The sequence below is a fragment of the Cariama cristata genome, unplaced genomic scaffold (assembly GCF_000690535.1).
Source record: "Cariama cristata isolate BGI_N322 unplaced genomic scaffold, ASM69053v1 scaffold15231, whole genome shotgun sequence".
NCBI classification, from domain to species: Eukaryota; Metazoa; Chordata; class Aves; order Cariamiformes; family Cariamidae; genus Cariama; species Cariama cristata.
The window spans coordinates 9575-30542 of record NW_009597668.1 but is presented as its reverse complement, the minus strand read 5'-3'; the positions used below and the strand labels follow the sequence as shown (position 1 = coordinate 30542).

The 20968-nt window shown below is 39.6% G+C and overlaps 1 protein-coding gene across 1 annotated transcript in view; it reads right to left on the bottom strand.

Annotated features, from left to right (window-relative positions):
* Positions 1-19932, bottom strand: part of GUCA1C (guanylate cyclase activator 1C) — a 20739-nt gene extending 807 nt beyond the window's left edge. Inside the window, exons 1-3 of the mRNA XM_009709000.1 lie at positions 19738-19932; positions 5359-5508; positions 2439-2526 (exon numbers count right to left, since the gene is read on the bottom strand). Coding sequence (XP_009707302.1) covers positions 2439-2526; positions 5359-5508; positions 19738-19932 — 433 coding nt within the window. The remainder of the gene's footprint in view (positions 1-2438; positions 2527-5358; positions 5509-19737) is intronic.
* Positions 19933-20968: the final 1036 nt, after the last annotated feature.

Sequence of the window (20968 nt, the reverse complement as noted above, 5' to 3'; positions counted from 1 at the left end):
TTCTTCCCTGTCAGCAAAGGCAAAGGCCAGTCCTGGGCATGTATCTGCTTGCATAGCAGGAGTGTATACAATTCTCTGGTTAGAAGTTATGCCAGTGATACTGTTTTTCTCGGAGAGGGGAAACAGAGCTTGGTTTAATAGGAAGAACTTGGTTCTTTCCCCTGAGAACAGTTTAAAGTTTCTTGTTAAAATCACAACAATGAATGATTTCTCACTGAAATACGAAATGACAAGAGGCCAGGCAAAGAGGAGAATAGCTGGATGAGTTAGGGCCCCAGGGTGCAGGGGAGCAGCAATTCAAGTCGCATGCACTTCTGGTGAATGCTTAGCTAGATGACTTTTGGCTATTTTCGGATTTAAGTACTCCCCGGGGTTTTTTTGTGTTTTGGTTTTTGTTCATGGCAACCTTGGAACGTCATCTGATGTGAAGAAGAAAAATGATCAGCATTTGAAAAATGTGAAAACCACTTTCTACCCATGGGCAGTAAAAGCTGCTTCCTCTTTAGTCATATGGGTCCTCACTGCACTGGTGAGCAGGCTCATACACACACTATTAAAGTGGAAAGATGTCATTTGACAGGAGTCCTGGCTCTTAGGCTTCAGTGAGAGGAGTAAGACCCTGTCCAGGGGCTGGCATGCAGTGCCCTGAGGATGTTTGTGCCTCCTCTTTCAACACCAGTGCCCTTATACAGCCATCCCAGGGGCAGAGGCGGAACAAGCCATCTCTGTACTTGTCTGCATCCTCCTGCTTTGCCACTCATCCACTCGCTTCCTCCAATCTCTCCACCTGTCCCATGCACTCCTCTTACTTCCCATCTCCGTCCCTCTGTATTGCCTCTGACTGAGGTCTTTGGGTGGATGGGGTTCCTGAACTCGTCAGATGGACATGCTGCATCATTTTCCTGCTTATGCAGGTCAACTGGTCTTGAATTCCCTCTTCTTGGTCCCAGGCTATATATTTCAAAGTACCAATACCAGCATGGGAGCATACAAAAACCACTACAGTTACCAGTGAGATGTGGTTACACTGGCATGCCCAGACTCACTGCTACCGTGATGGGTCTCAAATTTCCTTGAGCTAATGAAAATAAATTGCAAAGCCATCAGGAGATTTGCTTTAAGAATTGCTCCTTACAACCATGGCATTATTTCTTGTATTAGAATGTGAGGAAGGTCATTGCAACTTAGTTGTCTGTTTGCTCTTTTCTTTAATGAGAAACTGCAAGGAGGTAGCATAGCTTAAACTAAACTTGGTAAAATTTGTCTCATTCCTCGGGTGGAGCTAGTCGTGCTGCTTTGCCGCTGTCTAAAAAATAACTAACTATGGAAAGCAGTTTGAAATGGGAGTATTATGAAGATAAATGTGAATAATTCATGTTCTGGCATTTCATTGCTAAAACGTAAGACACAAAAGTTAATTTTTCAGCTGATGGTCTAACTCAGATACAATTACTACTTGCAGTAAACATATGGTCAAAGTGGGGGCCAAAGTACAAACAATCATAGAACTGGGGTTAGATTCTAGAATCTAACTATATGTTATTTAGAGTCCTCTGGTAATTTGCCTTCACCCAAAAGATGGGCCAAGCAGGTAGGGAAAAAAATCCTCTGTGAATTATTCACATGCATTACAAGATCACTGTGTATACTCTGATTATATATCGCAAACAACTTTTTTTTTTTAAAAAGTAACCTTAATACACCCAATAAGACCAGAAAAATGAACAACAAAAAAATATCCAAAATTCCTGGCTGGGATATGATTTTGGTCTGCAATGCTTTCCTAATATTCCTAATTTGTCAATGGCTGTAGTCATTTATATAAAACAAATTGCCAGTGGAAGGAGGATCTTCATGATTAGAAGTATGAGGGAAGACATTCACGTGACAAGTTTTCTATTAGAAACAACTCTGAATCAGTGAATTAAAGTTTTAGTTTCCAAATGCAAGTTGAATTGGCTTAATCTAGCTATCTTGGGAAAAAACAGTAGCATGTGTCTTAGCATGTGTTAACAATCAGCCTTCAAGGAACATCCAATACGCTCCTCAATCTTTAGAACATGCTAGAGCATGTGCAACCATGCATCTTAATTGGCTTTCTTCTCCATTTTAGATAGATCAAGCCAACACAAATATACTAAAAAAAGAAATCCCTTGATCACACCTTCATTTTACTGTGCAACCAGATTTTGGATGAACAGTGCAAGACCTCCATGTTTTAGCCCCTACTGCATGTAATTCCTGTGTCCGCTTAATAGAGTCAGTTGGTCTACACTTCACTGTAAAACTGAAGTAGTATGGGTAAAGAAGAACAGATTCAGGCTTTCAGTTAATCTAAAATGGTCAGTTCCTCAATAGTGTCTTCAACTCCCCTTTTGATCTCACACTTCCTTATGGAGGAAAATCCCTGCCAACGCCAACAAAACCTGGATTCTTACCGTCATTGTTCACATCGATCTTCTGAAATACCATGTTTGTGAACTCCTCGGCAGACATGCTGGTGTGGCCGTTAATAGCCTGGATAGCCTGAGGGCAGAAATGCAGAAAGTTCCTTCAGACTTTTTTCCATCAAGTTGTGAAAACAATACACTAGCAACCACAGTAATTGCGATGCAGCTCTTTAGTTCACCAACCCTTTCAAAAAATCGTTAAATAAATAGCTATTTCAAGTAAATCTTCAGTAATGAGGATTGGAAATTTAATTAACATAGCACAGCCTGAAGATTACAGACTAATTTACATATCTCTGAAGGTCTTCTGAAACCATGTGGCACCTCTGCTCTGCAGTACACTTTAGATTCCACACCAGCATTTTTATCTGACCCTAGAGAGTTCAGTGTCTTTGGAGAGTGCTCTATGGTCTGTGTGGTTTAAATATAGTATTGTTTTTCACAGCTGAAAGCATATGCAGAGAAAGTCTAAGTCATTTTTCTGTTAAGACATGTTTAACTTAGTAATCACAAATAAAGTCAGACCAGCAGTCCTGGAATTTGGCAGAATTTACTTGTCCTCCAAAGAAATTAAGGAAACCGGAAGCTTCCCTCTACTTTTTCTGGGGCAAAATGACCCAGTATTTGGAATAAAGGTATAAATGAGCATTTTTGCAAAATTGTGTCCCATTCACTGCGACAGTAGTTTTTGCATTATGGTGATCATTTGAGTTAATAAAATAGGAGCCTATATGTTAATAGCCGGTGGTTCAGATGCAACAAGCATGTGTTTACAGAGTTAGATTCAAACTCAATATCCCAAGTAGTAAGGGACTAGGAAAATATGTGCATATATGTTTATAAATACACATGCATATATGTTCTGTAATGGGCATACTATAGAATCTGGTTTTCTACACCTGAATTATCTTGAGATGAACTGTGTTGTGTAGGATAATTCACCATATGTGCCAGTTGTTTCTTCCAGTATTCCTGGTATTATGTTAGAACACATACTTAAATAAAACATAAGTTAAATCTATTCAGCACTGATTTGGAATTCTTGACCATCACTGTCTTTATCTTACTTCGCACAAATGACTTCCAAAAGGCAGCAAGAATTTTACAAAAATAGCTACATAATCTTGTTTTTATTACTAATCCATACCTTAGATACTTAAGTGTACTAAGTGCATACAACATACTACTAAGTGTAGTACATGCTACACTTGGTACATACTTTAGATACTGTTGTTTTACATGTCTGACCATGATGCAGTCTTCAGAAGAAAGTTGTTCCTCTACCACAGTTAAATTTGTTGTAGTGCTAAGAGTAAAGCAGTAGTTCCTGAAGTACTTGGGTCACTGACTACCACAGAATCACCTTAAATAATAAAATAAAATAACTAGGCATTGAGAGGGGGCCTGGTTGTCTGGAAGGAATTTTGATGGTTGATAATGATCTGCTGGTCTAAAGTTTGCATAGCTGTAGGGACAGATGAAGTTTTAATAGGACTTCTGTGATTTAAATTAATGTCTCAGATATGACATATCTTTTTAGACAAACCCTTGTTTACTGATGCTTAGTATAAGCAGGGTCCCTAATGGCTATGAGCCTGTATTTTTATTTTTGTTTAGAGCCCACCAAATTTAATCTCGCCTAGGTCAAACGATTGAGGCAGGTTTAAGTTAAAGGTCTGACACTCCAAAAGAGAAGAAAACACACAAAGGCTTAAATTGGTTTTAAAACCAGGTAAGCTGAAAAAGAAATCTTCTTTACATTAAAAGGATTTTAATTCTCTTTTCGGATAAAGCCCAAGACAAAACACAGTTGCCTCATTGCCTCTGGGTGAAAAATGATGGAGAATATCTGCAAAAGAAAGATGTCATTAGTCTTATATGAGAAGACATCTGGGAGATGCAGCTGCTTCTCCCACCTTCAGAAAACTGCTCTTTAGAAGGTGATGCATCAGCTTTATTTTTTTGACCCCGTGGCTCCATCTGGCTCCAGTTCCTTTTAATTTGGGCAGCAGCTCTAGAAAGTCCCTAACAGTGACTAGCCAGGCACCAACAGTAATACAGAACTGAGAAAAAGTATGTTCCTTGTTTGTTATGACATTAAATGCCTATTTAGATTTTATGCTCCCTGCAACAAAACCTTGATCTACAATGAGTCCTGTACATTTAGGGAGCAGTGTTAAGTCATTCATATTTTCAAGGAACCCTATAATACCTTTTGGGTGGAAGCAGCTACTGAAGTGCAAAATATTATTTCACTAGAGCAAGTTGAAAAATCCAGAAATAATTTTAAAGAAAGAATTTCACTGCTTTGGTTTTATGGATTTGAAATGGACCCAATTTGTGCAAAATTTTCTACAATATTTGTATCTAAATGTCACTGCATGATTTTAATGTAAAATTAAATTTCCCCAATCTAATTTTAAAACAGGGCAATGGCATTTGTAGTAGACAAATCTAAAAGCCTTTCCAAAAAATTAAAATATTGGAATATCATGATGATATCTATATTGTTTCTTGCAGCAAGTTCAGTTTGAGAAGCCAGTTTTCCACGATAGACTGGCACAAACAGTTGTAACCAGCAGTTTTATTCATTATGCTGCTTCAGTTCTACCCTGCCTTATAGTATAGTTTATCACAATAACCTCTCTACTGCCTCTGCAGTTTTTCACTTTCAGTAAAGCAGTATATCTGTAGAACTATGGGTTAAGGTAAAATACTTCTTAGATATGTTTACTTCAATAAGCAAGAAACTAATGGCAGGAGTGTCGCTGGCCAGAACAATTCTGATTTTACAACTGTAAAACATTAGGTAAAGTGCAGACAATCCATTTACAACACATGATGAACCTCTGTTTCAGGAGCAATGCACTTCGTCAAATGCTCTTGCTATTGGTCATAACTTGCTTACCGTGAATATGCTTAATAGTTCTTTTTTGTCAATACATCCGTTTCCATCAGCATCGTATAGCTTAAAATACCATTTCAATTTTTGGTCAATTTTTCCTCGTATAACCAAATTTATTGCAGCTATGAACTCCAAGAAGTCTATAAATCCGTCCTAAGAGAGAGAGAGAAAAAAACCCACTATTTAACAATGTTGGTTTTCTGTTCATTCTGGCAATTTCACAGAAACAGGGCATTGAATTCACTGTAATATGCACTGATTTATAAAGTACCTTAACGCAGAAATCTCCTGTGGTGTTTAAAAAGGATGCGTTCAACTGGTAGCACTATAGGAAGGGGTGTTAGCACAGACAGTTTTGCTCTCCCCTGAAAGCTGGGGGCAGTGGGAGGCAAGTCTATTCTGAGCAATTATTATTGACATTTTTGGAGGAGAAAAACAGTTTTGTGACAGATTTCCACATGCAAAAAGAGGGAGTTTGGGATATCTGGTTTGGTGCTAATGAGTTGTCTACGGCAGAGTTGCTTATATTCATATGGGTCCTGCAGAGCAATGGATGATTTCCAGTGCAACAGAGCTGTTGCAGGTGTTATTCATCTGAGAGATTGCATAGTAAATGTTGTACATGGTAACCAATAACCTGGCACAAACCCCAGGTATTGTGGTTTATCCATATAAACATCAGGTCTCTCTGACTAATACATTTTGCATGGTATGTAAAGCCTTAAAGTCATAACATAGTTTCTAAATAGTGAACATTGGGGCATATTCATAGGGAAGGAGCATTTCAGATCAATTTAATTCCATATTTTCTGCTTCCTTCTCTGAAGCTACTGATGAAAGCCTGTCAAGGACAGACCTCCATGGTCAGGTTCCTCTGTTTCTGTAAAAATGTGATGAGGATGGAAGAAACAGTTGCTGAATTTGAAGAGGACTTGCTCCAACTGTTTCTTATGTGCATATAAAAAGAATTAACAGCTGGTAAATTTAATCTTGTGATCTTTACGTTGGTCAGAATCCAATTGCTTGGAAAACCTTGGAAAGACTATCATCAGTTTCAGATGGCCTGTTGTTGAGAAGAGAAGGTTGGATAAGTATCTAGTAGGTTTAGCATGTTAGTTGTTTTTATTGTCATATATCAACACACGTCTTGCCGGTTGAGGTTTTGCAATCAGCAGGCATTAATCTGTCCTCAAGACTGTACTAGACTGAAGGAAAAGAAATCCTGTAAGGGTGTGTTGCAACTCATTGCCATACTTGTAGTGCTTGTTTTGACTTCTGTGCAAGGCTGTTTGGCAGAGTGGCACCTGAGAGGTAAATCCAACGTTTCAAACACACTGGATTCACTCTACGTGCTGAAATGCTGCGTGCGTAAGTTGTGCAGACTGACCCTTGCTTCACAGACTCTCTGTGCGGGTTCTGCTGCAGTTGCTGAATTTACCCTAATTGCAATCACAGCAAATGCCGCAAAGGCAAAGACGCCATTCAACCACTGTTTGGGATTAAATGAAATTTGACAGTAACTGCACAGAGTATTCAAACAAGATTAGGCCCAGTATTAAAAGCAGATACTTTACCAAAAGTGACACGTCACATAGCACAAACTTTATGCTTCTCTTTGGCACACCAGCTTGAATTTCAATTTTGCAAGTATTATTTCAAGAAGCATCTCGTCAAGTATTTTACTGGAGGGTAAGGTTTATTTTGCTAATTACATTTCTGTCATCTGATTTCATAGATCTGTTAAGAATGTGGTTAGATGTATTTCACATTGCTGCTTTTTTATTGCATTTCATACTACTTATTGAAACTACAGATTAATTTTAGGCTTGGTGGATCCCTATGATCAGATTAATTTTCTTCTTTCTCCCTTACATTTCACTTTGGATTTTGGAAAATGGTATTTTACGTGCTTACTTCCTGTGTCTCAGTGTCACTGTTGTTGCTCTGACAAAATATCCGAAGCTTGGACAGCGTAATAATCAGCTTAATATGTTTGGGTATGTAATTCTGATCTGGTGGATTGTTTGGCCTGTCCCAAGCAGAAAGGGACTGAAGGCCAAGGTCAAAATCTCCCACCTCTGAAAAAGACCTCAGAGAAATTGTAGTTGCCAGGAAAGCCCCAGCTACGTTCTGTAGACATGCAAAGGCCATCGGCAACATGTTAACCTCAGCAGCCAGCGCACCAGCAATAGAAATATTGAGAAGGCAGACACATCTGTTTACGTGATATGGAACCAGAAGCATTGCACAAACGCATTGATGAGAAATGTACTGGTTTTCCTTTCTACGCTAAAAAGCATACATTGTAGGTAGAAAAGAAAACATTTATGTCATGCAGAAGGCTGTAGCAGCCTTGTTACACATATAGAGAGCTTTCTCAGATAAAGAGAGATACTATGCTTTTTACAGGAGCATCCAAAAGCCTCAGAGTAGTACATTAAATAATGAAAAAAAATCATAACAGTAACCTATGAAGATCATCCTGTGATTCTGTGAGCACAACAAATAATACAATAAATGGGTTATGATGTTCTTAAAAGAATACTGCCATGCTGATTTACCCATCTGCTGCTCTATAACCATTCACAATACAAGTATCTAGATAGGTCCTTACGTATCTCCGGGTTCTGTAAAGCTTCACTCTCTGCAGCACACACAGTAAAGTATCTGTTGCTCTTTAGGAAGTCAGTAATTCACAAGCAAAGAGCTACCATAAAAATAGTAAATAATAATAAAATAAAATTGAAAAAACACCCAACAACATAATAAGCAGAGCTGATTACCAGTGGTGGAAGATATAAATAATTTACTTCTAGTGCTTTAGTCTTACTATTCCAAAGGGCAAATTTCTAGTATTTTTATTAAATGGAGATAATGCTGGTGAAGCCTGCTTATTTAGGAGCTTAGGGTACGGGGCAGATTTGGGTGATGGATGCATTTGTTGTGTGTGAAGGCTTACTTTCCCTGTCTCTATGGCACTGGCCCTGCCTTCCTCAGCTGCAACCCTTTACACTGGGATACCATGGGCATCTGGAGGGACGGTGAAGTCCTGCTTCCCTTCCCTGCCCAAATGGGCAGAGCCAGCTGGGGTAGGCTCACCGGGTACCTGCTCTGGAAACGGCGTAAAATAGCGTTACACAACAGGAGTTAATACCCCAGCCCCAGAGCAGTAGGAGGGCATTATCCTTTGGTTCCCAGAATAGCATTCCTAATCTTCATGGGTCCTTAAAAACTCTCACAGCTTCAAACTATTTGAATACAGATTAAAAATAATTGACTTGTCAGTTATGAATAAACAGCTGACCTTAAACGGCACGGTAATTCAAGGTTGGGCCAGAATGATCTGAACTCAGTATTTTGGCTGCCTAGCTCGTACCGGAGGGTGATTTCCTAGCAGTGTTGATGCAGCGCTACTGGGATAGCCAGCCTTCTCCTGCCACACACCGCGGCTGTGCATGTGGAAAGGGGCGATTTCTGTCCCTGCAAAACCCTCCACTGAGTCAAGTCTTTGTTTTACTTGGAGCACTGAGGACTCTACCAAGACTCTATATGCAACAAGCAGTGTCTTGTTTCCAAAATTTGCTCCTGAAAAATCTCTAAACTCAACCAAACACCAGAAGAAGTCCTCAACAGGCTTTATCAGGATTAGCAAGTGTGCAAATATAGATAGTCTAGGTATTTCAAACCTAGGGCTTAGGATGTTAAGCCACCTTCCCTCCCCACCCCCAGTCTTTCACAATACTACTTAAACCTCATAAGGCAGAGGGAGGAGGCAAACAGCAGATTACAACAGCTCAGAATAACTGTGAAATTTATAGCTAATCCTATGTGCTCCTCTCTTTCTCTCTAGACCCCATTTCAAATACAGTGCTGCTTTCTCCACCCTCAGAAACCTAAAGGAGGATTCATTTAGCTCCATTTCCTTGTATTCTTTTTGCTTCTGAAGACTTCCAGCTGTTCCTCAAAGGTTGCATACACATTATTGAAGAAATACAGAGCTACTTGTGACTCAGTTGCTTTGGCACGTCTCTAAGGTCTGATGTTGGAGTTTGGGGGTTGGAGAGAGCTCCAGATCCCCTAGGGGCTATGGCCAGAATCACCAGTTTCCTAAGTAAACAAAGCTGGCATTTGTCATGGGGTGGGGGGAGACTCTTGGCAGGAAAAGGCTATTAGATAAGGATGAAGAATGAAGCAGGGAATTAGGAGCTGCAGATCGTTAAGTGGTTTTGTGATAGTGGTGTACCCACTGCTATATTAAGAGACAAGAGTGTATTGACCAGGCTGTTACACAAGATTCTGCTTTGCCCAGATGAAGAGGACCTGTGAGATTTGGGGACTTAGAACCTTCGTGTTAGAGGAGTTGGAAATGCAGAGCCAGCTATGTGTCCTGGCTCAGGCTTGTAGGCTCCCCTGGTGAAACCTAGTGAAATCTAAAATGTTAAGATGACAAACAATTTAATTTCTTTAAAATTAACAACTACCCCCCAACTCCCAGCCATCACTCACAATTTTCTTTCAAGATTACTGGAAAAGCAGGGAGACAGGGAGATCACCAAGGCATCGGGCTGGGTCTGTGCTGAAGGCAGGCATGTGCTCAAGGACCTAGCCCTCTGCCATCATCTCCTGCGTGGGGGATTCAGCTTCCTGCACCCCTAATTTTGAGCCTCTGCCTGTGCTTTTAGGAGCAGCTTTCCCAACTTAAGACAAAGTGCTAGGCAAGACAGAAAAAAAAAAAAAACTCAGCCATGGCCACATAACACATTTTCCAGCTAATTTCTTGCTGACAATTCAAATGAATTTTTCTTATTTGACAAACCCAAGATTGTAGTAGGACAAACCTCCAGGAAAAACACTTAAAACAGTTTAAAGACATACATCTCTTCTAGCGGCCAAGATGCTCTATTTGGCAGATTATCTTGGATGTCTCTAGATAGTGTTTTTAGGAATTAATGTCTCAAGGGATATATGCAAGAAGGCTCCTAAAAGTTAAACGCATACACTGTCATTCGTTAAACTACTTGGTATTATCAGATAAAGGATCTCAAGAAGGAAAAAGTTAATACTCTCTACCTTCTTTACCTAGTAGGCATTTTTTATTTCTGTAAAAAATGGGAGATTACAGATCATGTTTTGTCACAGGAAAGCAGTTACCAATTTATTGTCATTACATGAGTTTGCGGCCAAGTTAGTTAAAACAGATCATCCGATTTCTGCTGCATTTTTTCTGCAATTGTCATTTCCTAAGTGTGGTTCACCAACATTGTTTCTACCAGCAAATGCATGAATCACAATTGTGTATTTTTGGATGTTTCAAAGTAGCACATAAATGATAAAGGGGAAAAAAGACGACAATGTAAACCTGGGGTAGCCTCTTGACTGCTCTATTCATAATTAATAAGGAAATATATAGAAAAAAACAGTTACACTTTAAAAAAATACTTAAAATGTCTTTAAATAAAAGAAGCAGATTCCTGAACTGTTTCTCATTAAAATTACTTTCCCCTTTATCTACATCGTAATTTAACAAGTAGTACTTAAAAGTAATTATGATTAATTGTGCAAAGTTAATCTTCATTGCCTATTCATGTAACGTGACAAAATTACAGTCTTAGCTGGTAATGGTAGATGGTGAAGATTATTTTTAAATAAAATTGAACTTCATCATTCTTTCGTATTCCTCCCTTTCTATACTGACTCGTATTGAGTTTTGCTACATTTGTTTCTGCAGGACGTTCAGTAAAAATGTATGTGATAAAAATTTAATCCATGTTAAAGAAAAAACAAGGAAAAAACATTAAAACAAAGAACCACTTGACCAAACCTCTAAGTGCTTAATTTTTATTGCCAGTACTTTTTGCCACTGATTTCTCTGTATCTGATGCAGTGATTCATTTTCTCTAGGTCTCTTGTGCGGTGGTTGGCGTTACAGCTTCATACAGGACCTATGGGCTGGGTTTTCTGAACCTGTGGATCTCAGCTGCTGGGTCCTTGTGTGAAAGGAGACTCCAGACAGCCAGCTGCCAAAGCCTTGGTAGATGTAGTACAGCTGGCCTTGCGCCACACACAAACCATGTCTTTGGTCCAGCCATGATCTACAGTGTGATGGACCTACTGCCCAAGTGCAGCAAATCTCTCCTGCAAATGCAGTGAGCCTGGACACGCTGTGCACAGATGGCAGGGAGTGAGGTGGGGACACACGGTGCTGTGCACTGTGGGTACCGCTGCCCCATCGCGTACCTTCATCCAGTCCAGCTAAGCATCAAGACTGCGATGCAAGGAAAATGCAACTGGAATGTTACTCTATTAGCACCTGCCTACGTGCGTAGTTTGAAATTTTGTTTTTAAAGATATAATTTCTTGGACATTCAGGTTACCCTTTTTGAAATGCAAAAAAAAGCCACTGAATTCTACAATGCTCTAACAGAAATCTGAGATGGACCTCACTTTAATATCCCATATAAAGAATCAGCCTTCTACACTTGATGTGGTGCTGTGCCACTACTGGGGAGTTACCTCTGGTCTAAAACTTTTAGATCATAACTTGTACCATCAAATCCTATAGTCAAAAATTCATCTGTACTGACATTAAGCAAACGATGATTTTAATGAAGACTTTTAATGCAGTTAATGCAGACTTTTAGCTGGTAATGACACATTATTATAGCATAAGTTTTCTAAGTATTTCTTGTTGTGGAGACTTAATTAGAGGCAATTGTGAGAGTGAAAAAGGGTTCAAAACCAGAAAAAACAAGAGTTAGACTTCTTTGGGCAAAGTGGTAGTGCTATCGACATGTGCTGGGCCAACACAAGAACGGTGGAAAAGGAGTAGCATAAAATGGAGCATGTCTTGCCAACCACAATACCAGCTTGTATGGCTCTTGGCCCCAAAGTGTAGTCTGTAATGCAGATGGTGCTGCTGCAACCTTACTGCCTTGATTAAGGTGGCTGGGAGTAAGCTAAGAAAAGTGTACTTGTCTGGAGAGTCACTTCAGCCTGAAGACATCCCTAAAATTATGTGTGCAGCTGAACTTATGTTTGCACAGCTATTTGAAGACTTAGGATACCAAAAGAGGAAAGTTGTTCAGGAAAGTTTGGGAAAATATTTCTATAATTATCATCCTCTTTTACCCTCCTTTTGATAACGATTAACTATTGCACTCAATTCTATTGTGTCAACTTTGCAAACACGTAAGGATGCAGCAAACAGTCTAGTCAGTTCTGTAGGCAGCCTGACAATTCATATCACAGCAGCTATTCCTGGTTCTGAGGACACATCAGAGCAAGACAACCTGAGAAACGAAGCTCAGCTGAAGATCAAATTTTCCAGCAAAGGAAAGTTAGCAAAAATACCTTGAGCCATTATAATTAATCCCACAAGAGGTAGAAACACTTAATATTTAGGTTCTGAGTAGCGTTTGAAGTATTGCTCACTAGCAGTCATTTTATTTCATCTTTTAAGAGCTCCTCTTGCCTTCAGTAAGAATGTGGAAGGGAGCTATGACGTAGTGCTAGGTAACTGTTGCGTAATTGGGCCATGTCAATCTTTAACAGAATAGTGTCTTCTAGCAACTAGTTGCCTCATATCGATAAAAATAATATTCCTCTGTCTCTCACAATTCTGAAGAAGAGGGAAAAAGTGGAGGGAGAAAACAACTGAAAGTCAAATGAAGAATGAGTTACGTTAATCACCAAAGCACCCACCGCTTTCATAGAGAATTTCACGGCCAAGTGATTTGCATTTCCTTCTACTACAATACCTAAGAAGATACACTTGGCTAATCCTACTCATGTCCCTATAACCGGAGAGGATAACATCTATTTATAGCCAGAACACGGAATCAGATGAGGAAAAGTCTATCTGAAAATCGGAACTATAAAGAGACAGCAGGACAATGGAGAAGGAGCTAGGATGAAGAAAAAAGGAATGGTGGTCTGCCTCCCAACACTTGTCAGCATTGTGCAAAGTACAAGGAGCAAAGGAAAACTCTTATTCTTCAGGAAAAAAAAAAAAAAAAGATAGATGTAGCTTGAGGTTTAGTTTACGTTGCTGTGTAGTCATTTTGACACGATGAAGTTCTATTAAAGTAACACATTTTTGCATTTCTTATTATCTGTTCTACATCAAACAGCCTGTTTTAACTTTCTTCTTTAGATTTTAAAATGGATTCCTTTTAAAATCTTTTTTATAATTCTAATCTGCATAACGATGTCAGATGAACTCTAGTTTATCACAGAACTACTTTAAATTTTAAATGAAAAAGCACAAACTAGAAAGATGATTAAAGATTGACATCAGTTGGTGGCTCCTTATCCAAAGATTTCTTGAACTCTTTGCTGTGCGCAGAGTGTCCATTTTTCTGCATCTGCCAACTTTATCTCTGCATAAGAAGCGTAGCAGAAAATACTGTTCTCTGTTGGAGACTATCCAGCGCTTTATAAAATGTTAACAGAAAATCCTTGAACTTGCATAATTTTCCTTCAGTGCCACATACCTATTAATCTTCTTTACTCTTCATGGTATATCCTACCTTTTAAAATCCAATTTTCTTACAAAGCAACAGACATTTACTCCTGTAGCTAGTTTCAATTAATGCCAAAATAAGCAGTAAGAGAACGACAGCAGCATCATCCCGTTTTCAGTACATTGCTTCACATGTTAAATGGCTGTGCAAATTTTATTCTTCACAGGTCTTAAGAACCTGATCGATCAATCAATCAATTCTTACAGTGTTCAGTTTTTATTTTTAGTGGTGGCAAAACCTATCTGCAAGCCAGTGGAAGTGGATGACAATGATTTGGGTTCCTGATTTAAAGAAAGAAGGTTTTTTAGGATAAGTGTTAAATAGTAGCAGTGCTGACTGTAGAACGTTTCCTTAGTTCTGTTTATCAGCAACTAACACTTCCAATCTGTTATGAGTACACCAGACGTTATTTTTCTAGATACGCTCTCTCCTTTAACATTGGTGTAACCTCATTTTGAAGGATATAATCTCTCTGAAATAACGATACATATTCTCACAGAGAACCAAATATACGTCAGTATACTTGGCAGCTACTGAAGTATTTTAGATAAATATAACTGTTTCCTCTCTAAAATTCATCTGTAAGCTGCATGAACTAGGACTGCATGACAGTTATGCAAGAACTGAGATGCAGAGGGAATAGAAAAAGCAGGAGGAATTCAGCTTACTTGTATGTGGTTGCAGCTTTTTCATTTTTGTATTACAAATAGCTTAAGGATGAAGAAAGACTGAGATAATTTCTCCCTGAAATGGCCTAATAAAGGGAATCTTTTAAAAAATGAACTCTGTTGTACTTGTATTTTAATAAAAGAATTATTTTTGGAGGTTTTCATTGGAAAGCTGTGGCAAAAGATAAACCCACCATTTAATATACTGCCAATGCCATTGTATAAATAATGCTTACAAGTATTAATGTATGAGTCATGAATAAAATGTTTGCTTAAATGCTACCTCCTGCACTCCTCGTGATAATCTCAAGGAAAGTTAACTTTGCAATTACTGTTCTGAACGTTCAGCATCTTTATTTCTCGCTGGAGCTAAAAATGATGAAGAACAACTTTCGAACTTCACTACCATATTTATTTATCTGTTTGTTTGTTTATTTAATTATTAGCAAAGCATCCGAAAGAGGTCAAGGACTGGATGAAAAGTCTTGACATAGACCCCTTGTTTTTTAAGAACCCTTGTTTTTAAGAAACATGGAAAAAGTAAGGACATCTACATACTTGGTGTATAAGGTCATCTAATTATGAAATAGCTGGTGGTCTGCACAAGAGACACACCAGAAATGGGTAGCATTTATTTAGTATGTACCTGAGAAGAAAGATTTTAGGACACAGTCTATGTCACTAATCCCCAACAGAAAAAGGCACTGACTGGAATTAGCTTTTACACATTGAAGAGGTGCGCTCTGTTGAGCCAGAGGCCTGAATTCCTCTACGGTACTATGCTCTGCCATATATCAACATGCAAGATAACTGAGTCCAAGAAGCCATACAGCCACAGTAGCATTGCCTCTTTGGCACGGTAAGTTAGTGAAATGCTCTGAGCTTCCATGGCCTGCCTGCTGCCAAGACCAGAGGTAACCTCAGTCTCTACGTGACACTGAATTGTGCTGTGAAGATGTACCCCTCCCTGTCGTACATCCGCTGACCGTAGTTGTTTCCATCAGTGGGGAGCTGAACTACTCTATTATCTCCAACCTAAAGAAATCCAGGGACTGATAAGGTTTGGCTTACAACTGAATTCCTGTTGGTATTTTTATAGATGACTTGAGTGAAAGAAGCTTTGACTAGGCTTTCAACAAATTGTCAGAAAAACCTACCACGCTGCCATAATTGCTTTTTAACTGTCTCCACTTTACTAGCATGTTGTTTTTTGGAAATGGAAATCCTGAGTAGGAGAAGGATGTCTGTAACAGACTTCAGCTGGAGGCAGCAAGGCTAACAAGGACATGAAATGCAATTCACAACTGTAATTACTGCCCCACGTCACTCAAGTCCCATGGGCATCCTATGAGCTTGATATCCCACACTTTACCTGCTAGCAGTTTTAAATTGGGCATACATGAAACACAGAAGAGAAAGTCTATGCACCTTTTAAAAGTCTTTTATCATTTTTTTCTGTGTTAGAATACCTCCAAGCATGGATGACCCCAACATAATGGAAGAACCATTAGGCTGCTGTAATTGGAATTGTAGATTCAGGCCTAACACTTTGGCGTAGCTTTCTGAGCAGATTCCTATTTGTGAGAAAACAGAAGCCTACATGAGAAAAATAGATTTTATGCTGAGAGTAGAAAACCTTATTAAATGACTTAAGTTTTCCAGAATGAGTTTCTTTAGATTTAGATCAATGGTAAACTAGTCCCCAAACTATATGCTTTTATATATAAGCTTCAGCAATAGAAGTCATAACAATTTTAAACTGTAAAAACCCCACTATTAAACTGTGGTATTTTCTGGCCACAAAAAGTTAGATAAGGGAAAAATCAGGTCGTATATCTATAAAAGTCAGCTGGGAGAAGCATGGGAGAAGGTTCGAATTTGCTAGCTGTCTAGCTAAACAGCACTTGTATATAAAGGGTACTATTAAGAGAAAGGAAATAATTTCTGTCAAGAGGTTTTGTATACTTCACCACTCACTGGGATAATGGCTCCTTTATTAGAAAACAACAACCAGACAAGAATACAATGGAAAAGGAAATAAAATTTTGATCTACAAACCTGAGAAGTTGCTATAGTACTGGAGGAGAGTGGATGTCAGCAAAAGCTCAAATGACCAAACTATTTCTGAATTCAGCCACTTGAATCTGAATTCAGCCACTTGCATCCATTAACTTCTGTGGCTTAGAGATGAAAGATTATCAACTGTTGAGTATTGCACAATGCCTAAATGTTCTACATAATGTCATGGAAGGATAATGACCCCTTATTTGTACAATCATAGCTGCCATTTCAGAGCCCACAGTGATACTCCCAGTCAGCCATCCACTGACTGTTCTTCATGCATCTATACTTAACTAAAAGCACTTTTCTGGATCAAATCCTACATTTCTGCCAAAAACCCCGGGGAGGATAAAAAGCTGTAGAAAGGGTATAGGACAAAAAGTGAGCGTATGGAGTAAGGGGATCCTCTTATTTTACCTCATCAGTAACGTACAACGTTCCTTTTTCCTGCCCTGAGAGGCTGGCCTGTTGCCACTTTATTCTCAGCTTAACCACATAAAAAGCATCATAGTCATGTACTTGAAAAGTGTTTGATTGATGTCTGTTATTTCTAAAAGTATACCTTAAAAATAGTGGTCATTAGTCTTCGTAATAAAGGAAAAAAATATAATTAAACTTATGAAAACAGAGTACTGTTAAACATGTTAGGAAAAGAAACAAAGGCTGTACGGTAACAGAAAAGCAATCATTATACTGAACAGAGATTAAAATACAACAAATCCATAAAGGTCTGTAAAAAAGCTGTTGTAGGCTCAGGATATAAATCTTATGTCTTAAATTGTTCCTTTCCATTTTTTATTCTGAATAAAAATCTCCGCTGGTCTCAAATATGCCAGATTTAGTTTTGTCTGCCTGACATCCTTCCCTAGCAAGGTTGATCCTCTCAATACCTGACATACCTTTACAAATGCTCACAGGCTAGCCATCAGCATAGATTTCTGAGCTTTGCTGCACTCTAGCTTGATTCCAGCTGCTGTGTTGTTTAATACCCATTCCTCTGCTTCATTTTTCTGCCTTTTCCCCCCCCCCCCCCTCCTCTTCCTTTTTCCTCCTTTCCCCCCCCCCCCCCCATTTTTCTTTTAGTTTGGAAGCTAATCTACAGATTGGGATCTCCTTGCTATAACCACAGCGCAACTCCACATTACACAGAGAGCTGAAATTTTCAGCAAACCTGAGTATGAAACCTGAAAAAAAAAGGATACCTATAGGGACTAGAAGAGGTGCTAAGCTAAGACCCTCCAAGAGGTGTTCAAGGATCACGGTCTCTGTCCATGGCCATGCATGTGATAGTTTGGAAAAGTCCTTAGCTGTGAAGGCTGGCAAATGCATAGCTTTGCTTTACCTGAGTGTCCCAGTCCCTGTTTGGCACATGGTGAGGTGCTGGTGCAGGACACAGATGGCCTTCTCTGGTGGAGGGACTGCTGTTCCAACCCACTCAGTTTGTTGTAATCAAACAGGCCGCCCCTCATTGGTCTGAAAGCTGTGACCCCAAGCATTACGAAATAGAGACATGGGAGAAGACAGTAGGGCGAAATGCTTTCTCTTGTATTGACTATACAGCCATACCCTGCTGTCCCCCAAGGATGTGTTCCATGTGTGATGATTAGCAATATTATGGGAGATGAAGCAGTTTTTCTGTGAGACTGAATTCCTGGCCATTACCCTGTTTTTCTGTCCTTTAGCCTTGATTGATCTTGGTTCATCTGAGGAAGATGTGGATGAAGACAATGATAAGGTAAAGTTCAGAATGGTGCAGTTCCTGGTAAAAGAGGGAGTTCAGTCACACAGATGAGGCAGATGAGATCTTTCAGGATGGTGATCTTGAAAGCCATGCTGAAGAGACCACATGTTCTCTAGCTGACTATCATAGTACAGCTCGCCTCTCTGTCCTCCACACTATACATGCTGTCCCTCTATGTTTAAAACATATGTATTAAGTCCCTCCAAGCACGTGCCCTTTACTTCTTCTGGGAAAAGTTGCTCTGCTATCTGGCAACTTGATTGCTTCATATATGAGAGTGATGACAGCCTGCAGAGCAGGGTGACACAGCTCTGAAACACCAGATAGAGAATCAACGATTAGCAGAGGGTTCCCATTTTGGTTTAAGTGAGTTGCTGTGGCAGTGGCCAAACAAAGGGTGAACAAATGCTTTTTCTGAAACCTGCTTTATTTCCACTCTTCCCACTTTTACATTAATCCGGAATCTGAAGATTTTCCAATTCTGCAGAGCGTGTGCCAATAGGCAGTGCCCTGGGACACTCCAGTGTTGCCATGAGTAGAGGGCTCAAGGTGGCCAGCTCCAACACCTTACAAGCATGAGGCAGTGCTCAAGACAGACCTAGAAAACAGCCCACCCTTGTCTGCCAGTTGTTAGATCCTCTGATGTCTTTTTCCCTCTCCTTTCACAACCACAGGGTCTAAGGTCTTCTACACCTAGCAAAAGGTGCTACACACAAGTACCAGATGACCACGGCTTTGGCCTTGTCTGTACACCTAAGGAACATATATATTGTCTACCTCGGAGACAGCTACATTATGGAGAGCTGATCGCAATCACAAGCAGTTGTTGCCGTAGCAGGGAGGGTAAATTAGAAAAATAGCCTGGAGAAGCTACTTGAACTCTTCATTTGGTAGTCTGTTTGGTCTTGTAACGTGGGCAATGAGTGTGATCTCCTCATCTGAGTTACATTTTCCTCTCTGCCACAGGTTCAATACAGTACTTTGGGCAAATCTGTTTATCTGTGCTGCACTTCATCATCGGTTAAGTGCAGACCATATTTTCCCCTGTCTAACATTGCTGTGGAAACTTATTAACTTTGTATTTGAGCGTACTGATATTTTCATATGCTTATATACAAGCACAGGGTAAGCAAAGAATAGAAGAACCAGCAGTTAACTACAAATTACATCTCATTTTCAGAATTATTTCCTGACATTTTTTAAGTGCCCCTGGAAAATACTAACAAGAGTCCTACTCAAAGCACAGTCCCACTTCTTCACCTCTAGTGCACCTTAATGGCAACCCTGCCACAACAGCAGTTTTATGAGCAGAGCAAAAAGAGCCTGCAGGCTACAACTCACAAACAAAGCAACAGTAGGAGGTTAAAGAAATAAAGAAAAGGAGGTTTACCTTGTTCAGATCAAAGATATCAAACACTCGTTTAATGTAAGTATCTCCCTGTGGATCCAGCCCTCGCAGACCCAAGAGTTTCTTGAATTCATGCAGACTAAGCAGCCCAGATGGGCATTCTCTCATAAATTTGCTGTAGTAATGGTGCATCTCTGGGGCAGGGCCATCATCTGGTAATGATCCATTGGCGCCCATGTTATTACGCAGAAAGTGTCACTGTTTTTTCTATTCACATTTATATCTCTCAGGTTCAGAGTCTTGCTTGTGACCAGAACTCAGGCAAATAGTGCATTTAAATGGCCACGGTAAACGTCTTACAGCTTAAGTTTCTATTTTTATGTGGTGACTATCTGTACTCATGTGAGATTACCTTTAATGCCCAGTTCTAAACCAGATGGGATTTCAGAATGTGGCTAAAGTAGAAGAGAGCCATGCTCAAATTATAGTTCATGAAAATCCAGACTCTCCCACTGACTACAAACATACATGTTAGAAAAAGAAAAATGAGGGGATCCTGAGAGTGATTGGCTTTGAATTATATGCAAACCATTAGCAACACATAAAAGTCTAATCCTGGATTGGCTGTAAGGAATAGCTAGAACTTTTTCTGTAAATAAGGATGGAGAAGGTTGAGAGTGCAAACATGCCTGTTACTACATTCTCTTCGTTGTAGGTGGATTAAGCCTTTCTGAAAACAGAGCGTGCCCTTTCGACTCCTCCTTGAGGCACTTATTATCATAACTATACTGTGTGATATCGTGTATTTGTGTGCAATAGCACCCTATTTCCTCCCTGTCAGCACGGATGCCCAGATAAAACACACAATTTTGGTTACCAGCCTCATGACAGAACCTGAGCGGAAGAGGAATTTTTTACAGTAATTTCTTTAACACGAATCAACTTAGTCTGCTAGGTGAATTAAATCCAAGTTCCCTTGCAGCTGGTCAGTGCTGTAGTCCTGCTTTTTATTTTACTGCTTTCAGGAGCTGAATTCCTTCTTCCTCTGTAAGGTCAGGGAAGGACTTAGGTATCAATAATACTTCTGTACTAATTAGCTTCTGTATAAGGAGATGAGTGGCTCAGGAGCCTTACTATAGCACAGACAAATTTGGAGCTATAAATAGCAGTGTAAAACTGTAGAATATTGGAGATGCAGGAGCAAGACACTCCCACTCATCCTTTTAGTTTGTAATCACGCAGTGGAGTTAAAGAGCACAGTCCTGTGAGGTGC